The 18,318-nt window shown below is 43.9% G+C and overlaps 6 protein-coding genes across 6 annotated transcripts; 4 read left to right on the top strand and 2 right to left on the bottom strand.

The window, feature by feature from the left end:
• The first annotated feature begins 1,597 nt into the window (after positions 1-1,597).
• On the top strand, positions 1,598-3,125 carry LOC115768011. Its single transcript, XM_030712423.1, has 2 exons — positions 1,598-1,676; positions 1,771-3,125. The coding sequence occupies exon 2, from the start codon at positions 1,836-1,838 to the stop codon at positions 2,625-2,627; it is 792 nt and encodes a 263-aa protein (XP_030568283.1). The 5' UTR covers positions 1,598-1,676; positions 1,771-1,835; the 3' UTR covers positions 2,628-3,125.
• A 4,310-nt stretch (positions 3,126-7,435) lies between these two features.
• Positions 7,436-8,139, bottom strand: LOC115768016. Its single transcript, XM_030712429.1, has one exon. It carries the CDS (start codon positions 7,929-7,931, stop codon positions 7,545-7,547), a length of 387 nt encoding a protein of 128 aa, XP_030568289.1. The 5' UTR covers positions 7,932-8,139; the 3' UTR covers positions 7,436-7,544.
• A 559-nt stretch (positions 8,140-8,698) lies between these two features.
• On the top strand, positions 8,699-10,175 carry LOC115767974 (putative inositol monophosphatase 3). The gene is made up of 2 exons (XM_030712373.1): positions 8,699-9,327; positions 9,397-10,175. Exons 1-2 carry the CDS (start codon positions 8,796-8,798, stop codon positions 9,933-9,935), a joined length of 1,071 nt encoding a protein of 356 aa, XP_030568233.1. The 5' UTR covers positions 8,699-8,795; the 3' UTR covers positions 9,936-10,175.
• A 549-nt stretch (positions 10,176-10,724) lies between these two features.
• On the top strand, positions 10,725-15,939 carry LOC115767963. The gene is made up of 2 exons (XM_030712362.1): positions 10,725-12,315; positions 15,862-15,939. Exon 1 carries the CDS (start codon positions 10,775-10,777, stop codon positions 12,302-12,304), a length of 1,530 nt encoding a protein of 509 aa, XP_030568222.1. The 5' UTR covers positions 10,725-10,774; the 3' UTR covers positions 12,305-12,315; positions 15,862-15,939.
• On the top strand, positions 15,875-17,398 carry LOC115767964 (glycolipid transfer protein). The gene is made up of 4 exons (XM_030712363.1): positions 15,875-16,288; positions 16,397-16,452; positions 16,777-17,034; positions 17,116-17,398. Exons 1-4 carry the CDS (start codon positions 16,177-16,179, stop codon positions 17,281-17,283), a joined length of 594 nt encoding a protein of 197 aa, XP_030568223.1. The 5' UTR covers positions 15,875-16,176; the 3' UTR covers positions 17,284-17,398.
• On the bottom strand, positions 17,386-17,768 carry LOC115767966. Its single transcript, XM_030712365.1, has one exon. It carries the CDS (start codon positions 17,744-17,746, stop codon positions 17,405-17,407), a length of 342 nt encoding a protein of 113 aa, XP_030568225.1. The 5' UTR covers positions 17,747-17,768; the 3' UTR covers positions 17,386-17,404.
• Between the last annotated feature and the right edge of the window lie 550 nt (positions 17,769-18,318).

Raw genomic sequence — 18,318 nt, forward strand, 5'->3', positions numbered from 1 at the left:
TTTGCTTTAATTTGTTGCCAATCGCGCTGTCCAATAAAAACACACACACACACACACACACACACACACACACACACACAAAAGGAAACTTTAAAAATGTATTTGCTGGAGAAGACTGCGGCACAGTGGGACCAGTAAACAGACAAAATTGTAATGTGACCAGATAGAAATACATACACAAGTGAAACTCAACAATTTCATGGAGTTTTGAGCACTTTCGCAACACTGTGCGTTAGCTGTGAATAACTGGAGCGAGGTTCACACTGGCCGCCTAATTCCTTGAGCAAACGAATCTAAAAGCTGCCTGATTCTATATTCAAAATACAATTCATGTTTTCTTCTTCTTCTTTTCTTTTTTATTATTTGAGCATGATTAATCATTGGACTGTTCCCTGCCATTTCTTTGGTATCTGTGATCTATGTGCCAGTCGGTAGGGCCCCGCGATTCGCCTTATCGCCAACATCAACATGGGTCGGCTAATCAGTCCGCGTCTATCAATAGCAGCCGCAGCGAGGTGTTGTGGGGGTGCGCAACTCGTGATCGGGGCTCCGGCCCCCATTCACCGTTCCCCGCCCGCGAGAGATCTTCGCGCTGCCGTCATACGATTAACGGTCGTCGTAATGCGAGCTGATAAGCGGCACAGGTTTTGATAACGCGAATTGATTTTGTTGTTCGCATCGAATTCAATATGCAACAACAGCAAAATGAATACCCATGTAAGACATTCATTACAGCGAGCTATACGAAAAATACCCTAGGCCAAAACCCTATCATACTAGATCATACTTAATTTTCAACTAGAGTACAGTGATCACTCGCTAGTGCGAATGCCACATTTGACTCGTATTTCAAGAGAACAAATTTACAAAAAATATATATAAATTAGAAATAATTTATGTGTGAATGGAAAAAAAAGAGAAAATTAATATTTGTCAAATTTGTCAAAATTTATTGAAATATCTTAGAATAACTCATCATATTTCTAATGAAAAATTTAAAAAAATATGCATAAATGAAAAAACAATTTAAGTGAGGTTTTTAAACGAATTTCAAAAAATTATGTAGCTTAAAATTAAAATTTAAATTTTCTTAAAATCGAAAAGCAGATTAATAATTATATCGTTTGAATACGGCACACTTTTCTAATATTATTGAAAAAATAAAAATTAGTTTCCCAGGTTTTTGGAAAACTTCTTATATATCATCTGAAAAGATTCGCTTCCGTGTAAAAAATCTGCTGCATGCCTTAAAACAAATCTATGTTAAGATCTAAAGTAGGCTTTCGTTCAATAAATCGTCAGAAAACTTTGTTTTTTCTACCGTTAATCGCCTTGTCATATACGTAGCTGGGCGTGGAGTAGTCAATATTGTTCAATATGCCACGCCCACTTGAGCCAAACATATATTTGCTGTAAGCAATCGGTGCTGTAGCGTTCGATAAGCGGGCAGTGCGATAACACAATATCGATAACGATAACGATTGCGAGAACGATTGCGATTGCGAGCCGCAAATGCAAATAGAGCGGAACGATATTTCAATCGCACAGGAGCGCATTCAGGCTGAAACGGGTCGCCTTTGTTTGAATTGTTTGTTATCGAGATCGTTTGGTGAAACGTGCCTCAATTGAAATAATGCTCAGAAACTGGAAAATTGAGTAGTGAAATTGTTCCGTTCGTAAGTCGAATAAGTGAATTGTGAAAATATATTATATACATATATATATATATATATTTTTATTATATATATATATATATATATTTTGATGCAGCCCACGCCCACCAAAGCTACACACATATATATACAATCAAGTGAACACATGCTGGAATTGTGATCATGGAAGCGAACACTCTGAATAGAGCTGAACCCACCGGCGGCAGCAGCAGCAGCAGCAGCAACTGGTGCTGCATCATGGACAAGCTGCCCAAGGCAGCGGTGGCCATCGGGGATGGGCCGGCGCCCACCCAGCCAACGAAGCTGTTCGAATGGCTGTGCGCGAAGAATCTGCCGCAGCTGGAGGATGAAACGCCGCCGATCGGCTTCTATGAGGTGCTGGAGCATGCGGAGATCGCGTTCCATTGCACGCGCTGCGACAAGCTGATGATCAGCCTGGATGCACAGTTGCTGCAGCGGACCATCGGTACCCAGACACAGATACGTGCCCAACTGCAGGCCGAAACACAGACGCTACGGACACAGCTAGCGCACGGGCAACATGCACAGACCCAGACCCACAGACAGATCCAGGGGCAGGCCGACAGCGAGACACAGACGCAGACGCAGGCTACCAACCAGGAGACGCTGTTGTTGCCAGTGCAGCTGATGGGCAGCGCCAGTGTGCCGCAGCAGCGATCCGTGCTCGACGCATTCCAGGATGTGTGGCAGCTGCGCCTGCGCGGACGCTCGCTCTGGTCGCTGCTAAAGACGCTCCTGGTGCTCATCTCGCTGCTGCACGGCTGTTATGTGCTGGGCGGCAGCCTGCAGCGGTTGCCCGTATTGCGGCGCCTGGTCCTGACGGCGCAGGCGATATGCCAGCCGCCGCCGCCGCCGCCGCCCCAGCCGCGCACCCTGCCCGCCTTCATTTGGAGCCAGCTGTGCCGCTTGGCCCGTAAGCTGCGCATCGTCTGACCGCGCTGCGCTCCTGTACATCTGCGCACCGGCAGATTGTCTGTTTGAATAGTTGCCTGCGTCTGCTCTTTATACTTTTACTACTTCTCCTGCCCCTCCGTCTACTCCTACTCCTCCTCCTCCACCATCTACTTCTACTTCGTTTATTTTGTGCTATTTATAAAACGGGGCGTACGCTATTTTAAGCAACACAGGCCCGTTCCCGGAGCCGGGCTTGCGAGATAGCGTCGACATAGGTAAAGCCACTTGTTTGATGTGTTCCTGTTGCCACAGTTGGTATTTGTGTGTGTGTGTTGTTCCAGACAAAAGACAACAATAGCCGAGACCTAGATTACACCCAGCCGAACAAAATATCTGAATTTAGAAATTTTCATTGTGTAGCCGGGGACGGCGTTGATAACGACTTGGACGGCAACTCAAATTTAAGGTCAATACTTGTAGCATCAACCAATGCAAAGTATACATATATGTTCAAAAAAAAACAAACACAATAAATGCAACAACTGTGCGTGAAATTCCACTCCGAGCTGCCACTGGGCCAATAACCGCCAGATGCATAGCCTCCTGGCCCAAAGACCCCAATCCCTGATAAGCGACACCTTTTCACAGCCAATATTCGGGCGTCTATAGATTTTAATAGGTGCATTCACTTGTCCCCAAAACGGAACTGTCCACCAGCCCCATCTCAAGATTAAGCCCACGGAACATTTGGTTCGTCTTATTTCTGGTCTTGGCACAGTAGCCAGAATTTTGATCTCATTAAGGATCGATACCGATAGATAAGATAAGCCGAGTGGAAAATTGTGTGTTGTGAACAAAAGTCCACTACGAGATACCCTGCACTCAGTCGTGTGTGTTCATATCCAAATGTGTGTAAATACCAAAGCCCAAGGCTCTAGATATACGAAATGTGGAATATTTTGTATCTGTGTGTGTTACCAGCTCTTTTAAATTTCGCCTAATCGATATTTATCGGTTTTCGAAAACTTTCACGAAATATCGAGCTAAAAATATGATATAAGAGAGTATCTATATCTAGCTCTTGTATTTTTCGAGATAGTTGGTTTTGTATATCGACCAAATCCCAATCCGACCTGATCAAGATTGTCTATATATGTATATGAAGTGAGAGTTAAGTACTTTGCATACCCTCTTACACATTTTCTATGTGTACAGGGTATACGGAAGCAGAAAAAAAAACTACACGACAACTTAGTTGAAAAGCACGTGCTCCATAACAACTATTTTGACATATATTTATTATTTTTTTTTATTTTTAATTTCTGTCCGGGGTCTGAGGTCCACTTAATCAGTGGAACTGCGAATAGAGCTTAGGCCAGACACGTGAGTTACGCTTCCGCTGCTGTGATTTGCTTTTGACCTTTGTATACTCTTTATGGACTATATTGGTTTTGTGGCAGGTCCCAAGCACAAATCGCTGGTTCGGTTCGGAGTTCGAACCAGCTGCATGCCTTGAGGATAGATTCGGGCTAGGCTTAAGTACTTAGTTTATATACTTTAAGCGTTATGCTTAAATGATCAGTTATTGGACTTGAAGAGAGCATTGCGCAGTCGGTTACACCCGACTGCAAATTTCTAGCTAAACAAAAAAATGTTTCTCTCGGTATTTGAGTTATTTTCAAATATATTATATTCTACATACGGAACATTCATGTATGACACCTCCAAACAGAAACAAGTGAGAGGCTCTAGTCGGGAGCTCCCGACTAGGGGATACCCTGAACCCTCCTCTTTCAACATCAAATGCATATATATTCTATTTTAGAAGCTATATGTCAAGTTTGGTGAGTCTAGCTCTTACTATTTACCAAAATTGCCCAAAAAAACAGGATATCGATATCGATTTTTATCGATTGCTTGGAAACGGAGTAAGTTATCGATTATCGGAAACAAACTCGATCTGCGCGGGAGGTAGGAGCACCTACATCTAATATTTCAAGTCTTTAGCTCTCATAGGTTCTGAGATCCTTGCGTTCATACACACGGACAGACGGACAGAAACAGATACCCTAGCTGAAAACATAACACCTTGAGTATATCAACATAGCTTGTGAACTAAGCTAAGACAGTCTTGAATGTGAGATCGAGAGTTAAACTCCAAAACGCTTTAATATCGCATCGCATATTTATAAGCCCAACGAAATCCGCCTAAGCTTTGGCAGGAGCTGGGCACACTCACGAATTGTTTCTGACATAAGCCGAACATAACCTGTTTGTAAAAACATATGCATGCATATATAAATAACATATATATGTGAATACTATGTAAATATCATTTATCATTTATCATTTACATAATTCACATTGCATTTCAAGTGATTTCAATATTGATTTGATTTTAATGCAATTTGTTGTTCTCTTTTGTTCGCATTCTGCGTCTGTTATTGTTGTTGTTGTTGTCAATCAGTTGTCATTGTCATTCGCCGTTATGTGTGTGTGCAGCGAGCATGAAAAATAACTTAACTCCAGCCATCCCCACCCCCTCCTCCCATGCTTACAGCAGGCGGTTTGAAGAATGCGCCTTGAAATAAAATTCATGCAAATTAGCTGACAAAACGTTGCAATATACACATCCACGTGCAAATACACATCGATATTACATATACATATACATATACATATACATATATGTACATATGCACATGTATATGTGTGACGTAGACGAGTTGTGGGCATACACACTCAGCTAGTTACTGTAAATTGTGCAGCCATATTGTTTTTGGTTTTTGTTATTGTTCTCTTGTTTGCTGCAAAACAGTTACATGAGCAATAACAGCAAAAGTTGGCCACAGTGCCGCCTAAAAGCGGGCAACGGCTTTAAGAAACTCATGGGTAGCCCACCACAGCCAGGCACTGTGCGGCGCGCTGCATCTAGAGTCGGCAGCGAAAGAGGAGTGGCGGGGGGGGGGGGGGGGGTGTCGTTTGTATTGTTGCCGCTTTCTATTTAACATGCTCTTGTCCATTCCGCAGCATTAATAATGCTGCGCGCTGGGGGGAAGACCTTGTCGCACCTGTTGAGGGCTGCCCTGCGGCAGCAGCAGCAGCTCGGATAAACATCAACCTGTACATGTGTGTGCATGTGTGTGTGAGAGTGCTTTTTGCATGTGCAAGTGGAATTGCGGCAAGTGAGCCGAGCTAATTATGTGCAACTAATGAAAGGTGCCGGGCCAGACGAAAGCAGCGAAAGCTCTGCGAGAAGAACCTTGAAGCCAGCTAAAATTCAATTGCATACACTCAAAAAAATTATTGTAATACTAATAGGGAATATTAACTGGATTGTGCGACATTTTAGTTTGTTTAACAAACCGTGCCACGTACTCTTTGAATGTTCTTAATAAATAAAAAAAAAAATGCATTTAATTTAAATATATGCCAAATAATATTTATAATTTTAAATCGTTAATTTTTTTTTTATGTAAATCAATTTAATTTTTTTTCAAATTGTTAAGCATTTAATAAAATCTTCTAATTTTCATGGAAATGCTTGCTAGAGTTTCAAAAGCACATCATATTTTTTTTGAAGTGTATGCAGCAATCTACAATTAATATAAATTACTTTAAAGGGAAGTTTCACTGTACTACGGCTTCTGTTTTTACTTCCGCTATGCGCTACACGTGTCGAGTCCCGTGCCAGTCAATCTGTGTGTGTGTGTGTGTGTGTGTGTGTGTGTGTGTGTGTGTGTGTGTGTGTGTGTGTGTGTGTGTGTGTGTGTGTGTGTGTGTGTGTGTGTGTGTGTGTGTGTGTGCGCGTGTGCGTGCGTGCGTGTGTGTGTGTGTGTGTGTGTGTGTGTGTGTGTGTGTGTGTGTGTGTGTGTGTGTGTGTGTGTGTGTGTGTGTGTGTGTGTGTGTCTTTGTGTGCTTGCGTGTTCGTGTGTGTGTGACAGGTGGTTATATCGATGCAGCGCCGCCATTTGCATGTTCCGTTTGAACGTTTGTCAGTTTCTCTGTCTTTGTCCGTCACGTAAGCTCACCTTAGGGCTGCCGTTGAAGGCGCCAGGGTTCGGGGCTCTGTGGGGTGGTTGGAGGGGTGGGGTGACCACGTGACGGCAGGCTAGCACGTGGGTCGATCTTTTGCGACTGCAGGTCACGGACACGACGGATACGATGACAGGCAGAGCGAAGCAAAAAGCAATTTGTTCACGTAATTAATTTGAAGGCTCGCGCTAATATGGATAACAACAAACAATTAACTACGTTTAACGCAATTTTGTCATGCACGCACGTGAACGCTTCGAGCCAGAGACGCGACTCAGAGCCGGAGTTGTAGACGTATTCGGAGCCGGAGTTGTAAGTCGATGCCGGAACCGGTCGTATTGGGTGCTGCCGGCGAATTGGAAATCACGACTGTTCCGCGGTTGTTGTCCCCGTCGGCAACTGCCACGAGCGGATGCGGATGCGGATGCGGACAGACAGGCGCGCACGGCGACTGACAGTGCCGCATTAACCAACCGTGTGGCATTTGCGCAACGGCCACCTGAGGATTCAGCGGCTGTTATTTTCGTTGTTATTTGGGCCGAAGAGACGAAGGGAAGTAGAGGAAGACAGCTTTCGCTATTCAAATGCAGCGCCGCCAGAGGAGAGCTTCTAAGTTTGAATTGCATATTGGAAAGCGCAAAACGAAAGCTCGCGCAGCGTCATTGAAAGCTTTCAAGCATATGCCGTTACAGGATCTGTGACCATCCCCTAGAATAAGACCACAGACACAAACACATGGACATGCAAGCAAATGCATACATATACATATGCACACACATATGCATACAAACTGTGAAATGTGTATAAATTCGGTTTATTTGTTTTCTGTTGAGTTTTTCGGACAAAAATGATCATGCAACATATGAAGCAGCATTGGAATATACGTAAAAATGTGCGACTATAGCTGATTGGAGCTGTAAACTATGGTTCCCCGCCACGAGCGCCATCCTCCTCGTCAATATCCACCCAGCCATCGTCGCTGAGCTCGGCGATGGTGTCATTATCATCGGCCACAGCCACCACACTGGTGTCGTCTTCGGTGGAACCGGAATTGGTGTTGCTGCTGACAATCACAGCTGTTGACCAACCAACAGCGGCGGGTAGGTCCTCCATCTGACGTTGAGTCACTGGCGTCTCGGATGTCGAGTCGCTGGCAGTCGATGGAGCCGTTTCTGTGGCCGTGGCCGTCGCTGATGATGACCTGCCGGCTTCAATGGCGGCTTTAATCTTGTTGCGCCTACGCACAGCCTCGTACTCCTCCAAATCGGACAGCTTCAGCTTAATACTTTGCAATTCGCGCTTTAACATTACTTTTCTTCACCAAACATACATGCGTACTGAAAACAGTTATAATGCTAGGCTGCCACCCAGGCGAAGCGCTTTTGAAAGCGCGCGGCAGAGCTGCCAGCTTTTCGATGGCCGATAGTTGGCGGAACTGTAAATGCGTATTTGATATATAAGTTAACAGTCTGATCTAAATGCAGTATATGGCAAGCAATAACTATTTATTTGCCTCATTTTCTTATGCTAAAATATAGTTAAATTGGAAATATACTAAACTAATGACAGCGTGTAACAGCGCTGCCAGCTTTTCGCTTAGCTATAAGGAACAAGAATTTAAAATGCAAATTATTGCATTTATCGTAAATTACTTACTGCATGACAAATAAATTAACAAATTTGTTTCATTTGCATGTTGACCAAAGCTGTAGATGCAATGTTAGCATATATTTTGGTTAATCGATAGTGTCATCGACCGACCACCACACTTTCGTATGTGACGTCTATCGTAGCAATTTTTTTTCGTTCAATTATTTTGAACAACAAACAAGTGGGCGAAATAACGCGTCGGGGCTTCGGTACGGCTCTCTGGCTTAACTACACACAGCCGCGCTCTTGGATCTGCGTTCGCGAGCGCTAGTTGTTTATTCACGCCGATGTTTGTTATAGATTGACTCTATTGTTGTTGGTCTTCGTTTCCTTTTGTTTTTGTTTTATTTTCGTTTTTTTTTTTTTTTTTTTTTTTTTTTTTTTTTTTTTTTTTTTTTTGGGTAGCAGCAGCGGCAGCTGTGCTGATCTGGCATAGCCCGCGGCGAGTGGCACGTCGCACCTGAAAAAGCGCGCGGCTAGTGCTGAATGAATTGGCATTGCGAGACGACTTGATTCCGCCAGATGAGCAACAAATTGTCCGATAAAATGAACGGACGCACCATACGCATCAATCGGGTGCCAGCTACCATAACCGCCATTCTGCTGACCATTGTGCTTGTTTACTTTCTCAACTTTCACAAGGATGAGCGGCCCGCCATCTATGGCATGCTACGCAGCGATAATAAAGTGAATCTGCGCAAAATGCTAATTGCCGCCATACAGGCGGCACAGCGCGGCGGATTGGAGGTGTTGGATGTGGCGCATACGCGCCAGCTAAAGGAGCGCAGCAAGGGCAAAACGGCTGAAGGTGTCAACGATCCGTTTACGGACGCGGATGGCCGTTCGCATTGTGTGATGAAGCAGGGTTTGCAGCGCATTTTTCCGCGTGTTCGCATCTTCTCCGAGGAGGACAAGGAGCATTGCAAGGATGCGCACAGTTTCGATCTGGATCCCACTGTGCTGCACGAGACAGCCAGCGTGCCCGACGTGGCAGTAACCGCGCAAGATGTGACCATTTGGGTGGATCCGCTCGATGCCACCAAAGAGTTTACAGGTACATGCATATACATACACACATACATAGGCTCGATCGCAGTCTAATCTATTCCTTCTGCCCATCCAGAGGAGCTGTACGAGTATGTTACGACCATGGTGTGCGTCGCGGTCGCCGGCCGTCCCGTTATCGGCGTCATACACAATCCGTTCAGCGGCCAGACCGCTTGGGCGTGGGTGGGCCACAGCATGTCCGAGTATCTGGATGAGCTGCACAAGCAGCCGCGCCTCAACTCCGAACAGCCCATCATCACCGTATCGCGATCGCATGCCGCCGCCGTCAAGGAGGTGGCGCGCAATGTCTTTGGCGAAAATGTCAGCTTGCTGACAGCCGCCGGTGCCGGTTACAAGGTGCTGCAAGTGGTGGCCAACAATGCGACCGCCTATCTGCACACCTCCATCATCAAGAAGTGGGACATATGCGCCGGCGAGGCCATACTGCGCGCCCTTGGCGGCGCCATGTCCACGCTCGACGATGAGCCCATCAACTATGGGCCCCACGACTCGCCAGTGAATAGCGGCGGCCTTCTGGCCAGCCTGGACCAGCATGAGGAGTACATGGAACGCTTTGCCAAATATCGCTCAACGCACAATGGCAAGCTCAGGTAGTGAAGGATCTGCTAATCTGCTAATGCCCAATCTCTGGAATCTCTGCCGGCAGCAGCTGCACACGTGCAACGTCGTCAGCCTAGGCTTAAGTTAAATGATAGAGAAAACAAAAAGAAACCGGTTCCTGTGCCGCACAGCTTTTATCAGTTTATTTTAAGCGGGTCATGAACCCGCCGAACGCAAATGCAAACGTAAACAACACGCGGATCGAGTCCACAAAATAAATGAAAATCATTTTAATATCTGTTTAGCTTTTTACGAAAATTGTTTATATCACGATTTCGCTGTATGTTGAACTGTCAAATGTTATTCTTTTGTTTAATTGTTTTCGAATATTTTCTGGAGCATTAATTGAAGTGTAAAATATGTTAATTTTCATATCTTTTTGTCACCCAGCAAACTGGTGCTATCTTAATAAACAATTATTTAAATATCCTTCACGCACAGTTAATGCTCTCGAGCAATATGTAAAACCTCCAACAAAAAAATGAGAATTTTTGTTAATAATCTTAAATTTATTGATCAGAAATTGAAATTTGTTTGCATATTAGAATCAATTAAAATATATAATTAAAATTACAGATATAATTCATGCATTGCACATTGGAAACTTAACATAAATTAAGGAAGGCGCTCTGTTAGTTTAAATAATTTTTTAATTTTAATACCAACCGCTATCGTGTTGCAGCGCTCATCTCTAACAGCACCCGTTGCTAACAGTGCCCATCTCTAACAGTGCTAACTCTTAACAGCTGTGTCACTCGCAGCTGTCAGCTGTTCTTTGCGTGTCTGTGTGTGCGTATGTTTGTGAGAGCTGTGACGCGCGCCGGCTGGGAGCAATGACCAGCTGCGTCGTCAGCGGCTGTAAGCGCGTCCATCACATTGAAGTGGAGCCATTGAAGGAAGCGGATAGGGTGGAGCACAGCCTGCTGCTGATCAAGGGTCGACTACAGCCGAGCTGTGCCAGCACCAAGCAGCTGAAGGCGACACTCTCGCTGCGCCAGACACAACAGGAGCAGCTGACACAACTGTCCGCCGCCGGCGAATTCAAGCTGCTCTTCGATTTGGCTACAGAGGAACCAGAGTCCAAGGAGCCACCAGTAAATTGTCAGTTGCGCCTGCGCTGCTGCAGCGGCGAGCGTCTGCTGCGGTTTAGCTATCAGGCGCGTTGCAGCGCATATCGCGTGCAGCCGCTGTATCTGGTGTGCCGGGCCAGCGACGCGGAGCAGGAGGAGTCAACGCTGGAGGCGGAGCGACGCTGCGCTCTGATCGATTTGAATTTGCGCCTGGTGCAGTGCATCTATGCGCATAAATTGAGCGCCGCCGGCTATACGAATCGCACCTTTACATTGAACGGCGCCTGCCGCATCTTTTACTCGCAGCTGAGCTGCGCGACGGCGCGTGCCTGCAGCGAGGACGAGCTCTGGCAGCGCTTTGCCAGCGAGATACTCGCCTGCCCGGACTGGGGCCAGCAGCTGCAGCTGAAATTCGTCGCCTTTGTGGGCTGCACACGCTACAACGGCGCCGCGGTTGCGGCCAGCGGTGACTACTCCTACGCCAATATACGACGTCATCTGGAAGCGCACGCAGCGTTGGGCGGCGGCGGCTTGGCGCTCTTTGGCAGCGGTCACTTTTATGCCTGGCCGCGACGCTTTTCCGAAATTGGCGACTGTATACGCAGCACGGAGCGCGTGGACGTGACCAGATTGCCGGACGAGAGCAACTATCGACGCACCTACGGCGGCGTCTATGCGAGCACCCTGGGCGCTGTGTGCCACGAGCTGGGCCATTGTTTTGATCTGGGCCACACCCTGGAGGGTGTCATGGGCCAGGGCTTTGACTATTTGAATCGCGTGCTCACCGTTGATCAGCCCACGGAGCATTTGCCGCAGCGCATTGTGTCCACGAGCGCAGAGGCCGCCACATCTCTGGTGCGTCCACGTTTCACACAGCTGAAGCAGCCGGCGGGCAGCCAATTTCTGGACAACTATCACGCCCAGCGACGCAACGATAGCTTCTACTTTGCCCACAACTGTGCCGTCATTCTTGCCCAGCATCGCTGGCTGCGTGCCGGCCTGCAGGCGGCCAGCTTGGAGCAGCTGCCGCCGGTCCAGATTCAATTGCTGCCAGCCAGCGCCGAGATTGTCTCCAGCGTGCCATTGCGCCTTGTCGAGCTGCGCTGCAATCTCAACAGCCTGGTGGCCCACTACGAGGAGTTCGAGCAGGAGACGCATCGCTTCCAGCTGCCCGCCTCCCTCTGGCATCTGCTCGCCACACAGCGCACTCACTACGCCTTCGTCCTGACCATTGACGGCGACACCAAGCGCCTGGCCTTGGACACCACAGCGCAGACCAAGCCAACCAAGTAGCGACGATTCAGGTGAGTTGTCGTCTGAATAGCCATAATATAGAGCTATAATACTGACTGACTGATTGATTGACGGACTGACTAATTGACGGATTCACAGATTGACGGACTCACAGATTGACGGACTGACTGACTGATCAATGATCGAAGCCACCATCAACTAGGCATCTGACCATCTTACAGTAATATTACCTCATACACTAATACACTTTTGGGAACTTCCACTTGCAACTGTGGAAAATTGGTGGGAAACGGTTGCATACAACTCTTTTCGCTTACTATTTCATCTGCTTTAAACTCTTTCTCGCAGATCTTTGTGTAAGTGTACTAGAGACTTATTTCATGCTTTTCGCACACACACCCCCTTCTTCCCTTAAATCCACCCCATAGGGTGAAAATGACACTTATATGAAGTTATTGGCTTTTCATCTACCACAATTATTTGATTGTAAAAGAAATTTCTATAAGTTTTCCAGACTATTTTTTCGGTTTATGTTTCCAGTTGTAATCTATTCTATGATTCATGATTACGATATGTGGCTTGTAAATTAATTGCTGATGACAGTAAAAATGTTGGTTGACAGTTTGATAGATGAGCACAGGGCAAAAATGATAAATGTTAAATCAGGCAAAATTGCGCACAGTTATTTAAGAATTCAAATTTTTGAGTAATTCAATATAAAGAATTTTATTGTTGTTGTATAAAGCAGGCATTTTAGGAACTGGGTAACTTATTTGTGAAGCAGGGAAAAACTATATGATATGCATATTGGAATAGTATAAAACACATATATCTTGGGATCTGGAAACTCCTACTTATATACCATTTAAATTGATTTATAAAATACTTAAGGAAAACTATATGTTTGAGTAGTATAGAATATATATTTAAGTACTGCATCATGATGCATATATGTATGTTTATGTGTGTGTGTGTGTATGTATGTATGTATGTATGTATGCGTGTGTGTGTGTGTATGTGTGTGGCCATGTGTGTGTTGGTGTATGCATGCATTTATGAAACGCAGACCAAGCTTATTTTTTCGCTGTGCTGCAAATTTAAATAAAACGAATTTCGACCAAGTGCTCTACTCCTCGATTCTCAAAAATTCAAGTAGGCTCTGCAGTTTTTCGTGCTTAGCTAGTAGTGTAGTGTTTTTTTTTTTGGTGTTTTTTTTTTTTTTGGTTGCTGTTTTTTGTTTTTTTTTTTTTTTGGTATGTATGTATGTATGAACATATATATATATATATATATATATATATATATATATATATATATATATATATATATTATATATATGTATCTATATATATGTATCTACGTATGTATGTACGTATGTATGTACGTATGTACGTATGTATGTATGTACGTATGTATGTATGTAAGTATGTATGTACGTATGTATGTATGTATGTACGTATGTATGTACGTATGTATGTACGTATGTGTGTACGTATGTATGTATGTATGTACGTATGTATGTATGTACGTATGTATGTACGTATGTATGTATGTACGTATGTATGTACGTATGTATGTATGTACGTATGTATGTACGTATGTATGTACGTATGTATGTATGTATGTACGTATGTATGTACGTATGTATGTACGTATGTGTGTACGTATTATGCATGTATGTACGTATGTATGTATGTACGTATGTATGTATGTACGTATGTATGTACGTATGTACGTATGTATGTATGTACGTATGTATGTACGTATGTATGTACGTATGTATGTACGTATGTATGTATGTATGTATGTATGTATGTATGTACGTATGTATGTACGTATGTATGTACGTATGTATGTACGTATGAATGTACGTGTGTATGTACGTATGTATGTTTGTATGTATGTATGTATGTACATATGTATGTACGTATGTATGTACGTATGTATGTTTGTATGTATGTACGTATGTTTGTACGTATGTATGTACGTATGTATGTACGTATGAATGTACGCATGTATGTACGTATGTATGTACGTATGTATGTACGTATTTACGTATGTATGTACGTATGTGTGTACGTATGTACGTATGTATTACGAGATTTGGCTCTTTGTTCATGGTTTGGTCTCTAGATCAATTTGGCAACTAAATCTGGCAGCATTATTCTTGTAATATATTTTACGATCACTTATGATAAGTACAGACCAAAGCTAATATAAACAATATTTATATTGTCTCGGCACAGACACAAGCCAGCGCTTTTTAAGAGCGCCAATTAACCATATTTCTATTATATGTTGATCAGAAATAAGTATATAAAGAGCCCAATCCAAACATGTCCACATAAACTATTCGAATACAATTCCCTGAAAAGGTTTCGTTATCTTGGAACAGATACAATCATAATTTGTGTGACGAAACGTTTCGGGAAGCCCATCAAGATATTAGAGGGGAAAAAAAACACGGTCCTGCCTCAATGATAGCACAGGCTAATTACATTGTGAATCATGCTGGGACATGAATTCGCCATACAATGGCCATCAATCGCTTTTGGATGATTCATGTGCGAAGTTCTTGAACCAGCAAGTGCTGCATGGCTTATCAACTCTGACTGTCGAATCGTCAAACTGTCGAACTGTCGAGCTGTATCAGAGTTCGATTAGAGCACGCAATTTGGAGAGAACTAGTCCAAGATACACGAACACACACACACGCACACACACACACACGCTGCTGACTATTGACTGAGAGGGAGACACTGTAATAATCGGAGACTGGTTTAGTTGGTTAACCCAAACTGAACCTGAGCCAAGCTGCCAGCCTCGAGAGAGTCTGGGAGAGACTCTCAAGACTCTCGCATCGATCGTTGTCTATGTCAAATGGGTTAAGCTCGGCTACGTTGTCAGCATTGCTGCACAGTGGGGCAAACAAGCGCTTCTATAATCAAAATATTGCCATGTGTAAAAAAACGTAACTTAGCCTGACTACATACGCTTTGCGACTGAGCAGAGTTTCTTTTCAAACCGATTTGTTTCTGCTTGATATATATATATATAGTGGTCCGATGTTGCCAAAATTTTGCTCATATTTGCCGGTTAAATTCTTGAATGTCAACAGATTCTTCAAACTTTAAAGGCAGTCGACCGATCAGCTATATGATATAGTAGAATTGAACATTTAAGCAAAAAGAAACACTCGACTGATCAAGAATAGGCATATATATATATATACGCTATGGATCGCACAGCTGTGCGATATACCCACAATGATGTCATATAAGATTGGGCATCACGTGATTAACAGTCGATATAGGTATGTTAATCATATAGCTTTAGCAAAGTGATTAAGTCAAACTTTTTTAATTGCTGCAGAAAACTACAAAAGTTTTGTTGCCTTGTTCCCGTGTATTTGTCACACTGTGCGGCCGCGTTTGCTGACGCGTTGTTTGAAATGAAAAGGCAAACAAAAAAAAACAAGCAAACAAAAAGCTTGTCTTACTGTGACTTTAACGTATTTGCAGTGCTTTATTTCAATTAATTTAACTATATTTTTTTTCCATTTTTTTTTGTGGCTGTTCTTTGTTTTTGCTGGTAAGATGGGCGAAACGCGGCCGCCGCGCTGGCAGTTCGATAATGAAAATACTTTGATAGAAACAAGAAACAGAGACAACAACAAAAACAGCACAATATTTGGCAAAAGGCGCTGATAAGATAAACAAATATTACAACAAAATCTATTGCCAAAGGCAACAAACGCGAGAAACCTCAACGCAAGCTGTTGAAAGTGCGCCGCCAGCTTTTGCTTACATTCATATTTCAGAGCTCGAAAGGCCCGGAACAACAGCTCGAAGATCTAGCCCTACAATTTAATAATAGAACAATAATAATTATAATAATAAGAAGTGATAATCATGGTTGATGCGCGCATACAGTTTAAAGCCCTGAAAGGCTTTCCCAATGCCGCCGACAAAATCGAGACTCAAACATTTTTGAATGCGGCCAAGGAAATTGTCACTGTCATCGGTAAGTTTAGAACAGATCGATCGCTCTAACTGTTTAAATATCTCTACACACACACACACACACACACACACATATATATATATATACTAATTATCTAAATGCCCACAGAAACATTTGGTAAGCTCTTTACGCCCGTCATCAGCGATATGAATGGCAATATAAATGTAAGTACGAAATGATTTTATATTCTATTATATTCTGACAAAAATTTTGAATTTGAACCGGCGACCTTCCGCTAGCCAGTCCAACGTAAAGCACACTTTCAAAGCATTAACAAATATATATATTTTTAATTATATTCTTTAATATATAATATTCAAATCAGATCGAATTAAAACAAATTAAATAAGTGAATATCAAAAATTTGAATTTGAACCGGCGACCACCCGCTAGCCAGTCCAACGTAAAGCACACTTTTAAACACGAAACTCTTTTATATATGCCTAAAATTAATTTTGTTTTATCATATTTGTTCTTTCCATGCACAGAAACTAACCAAGGTGTACGGCACGGATGTGCTGAAATATCAATATCTGGAGGACATGATTGTGTTGAACGTGAACGTGGATGATTTTGCGGCAAATGCGCTGCTCTGGCTAAAGCGTGGACTCCAGCTGATCTGCACCTTCTTCGAGAACATCTACAATGATGCACAGAAAGCGGAGCCGCTCAAACAGCATCTGCAGGATGCCTACGAGCGCACCCTGAAGCCCTACCATGGCTTCATAGTGCAGAGCACCATCAAGGTAAAGTGGCCGCAGATAGAAAGAGAGAGAGAGAGAGAGAGAGAGAGAGTTGACATTAACATGCCGCAATTGCATTTACAGATCATCTACAGCTGGGTGCCCACGCGCAGCCAGCTGCTCGGCCAGGGTGCTGCACAGCTGGAGAATATCGAGGTGCTGACCAGCTATTTGCCCGCAATGCGTTCGCAGCTGGATCGCATCGATGCGCTGCTGAAGGCCCACAATTTGGACGATGCGCGCAAGGTGTGATCAGATGAGGTGGTGCTGCCAAGCCTTACGCCCGTTTCCTTTAGCCTTAGTGTAGCCTATTTAGTATGGATATATGCTATGATATAATGTTTAAGTCCTAATTTCAAATGCCACATAAACTTTAATATGCACCTAGACGAGACTCAGGCTGGTTGTGCGACTCCCCTTTAGCTCTGGCCAGGCGCAGAGCATGGTGTAGGAGCGCCGTTAGAACCTCCAGTGCCATGAGCACGAATTGCACATCCGTCAGGAATGCCAGCCAACGGCTGGCGAAGACAACAGCCAGACGCAAATAGACCAGTGCCGGCAGCAGCACACAGGGAGTCAGCGTCAGCAGCAGCCACATGGTCGTCGCATCCGTGCACAGATTGATCGAGTAGCTGGCATAGAGGCGCAGCCACTCAGTGCCCACTGCCAGCACATAGGCCAGCAGCATGGCCAGGCCCGTATAGTTCCACAGCATATGCGACTACAAGAAAATAACTTCTTTTATATATCAATTATTCAGCGCATTCTGTCGGAGACTCACCCAAATGATCAGGTGTAGCAAGTAGCTAATAGCCCAGATGATAGTCACATAGACATTGGCCTGCAGCAGCATTTGCAGCAATAAATTGGCATGCTGCCGCATCACTACTTATATGTATATATATATATAAACAATTTATTATGTACACTTTAGTTAGCAACATAGACTTACATGTCTGTCCACTTTGGTAGTAGTTGCTGCTGCTCCTAATCTCCGTGTCCGTTTCCATAGTTGTTAGTCAGCACAGTGGTTCAACTAACGAATGGTGCTTTAAACTATTTTTTGTGTTTTTTTTTCCGCTCTGGTTGCCAGGACAACAATGTGCAATGTTTATATATCAGTTGTTTCATCCCTTTTGTAGCGTTAGGCGGCTTGTAGAAATTCAAAAGTTAACCGCCAAAGTGCTGCCATCTGGCAGCACTGAAAATATCCTTCAGCCAAACACTTTGGCAATGTATTGACTTGTCGATTTGGCGTTGCCATAGTTATATTTTAACAGTAAATAA

This window comes from Drosophila novamexicana, unplaced genomic scaffold (assembly GCF_003285875.2).
Source record: "Drosophila novamexicana strain 15010-1031.04,08,12 unplaced genomic scaffold, DnovRS2.1 tig00001554-arrow-arrow-pilon, whole genome shotgun sequence".
NCBI lineage: Eukaryota > Metazoa > Arthropoda > Insecta > Diptera > Drosophilidae > Drosophila > Drosophila novamexicana.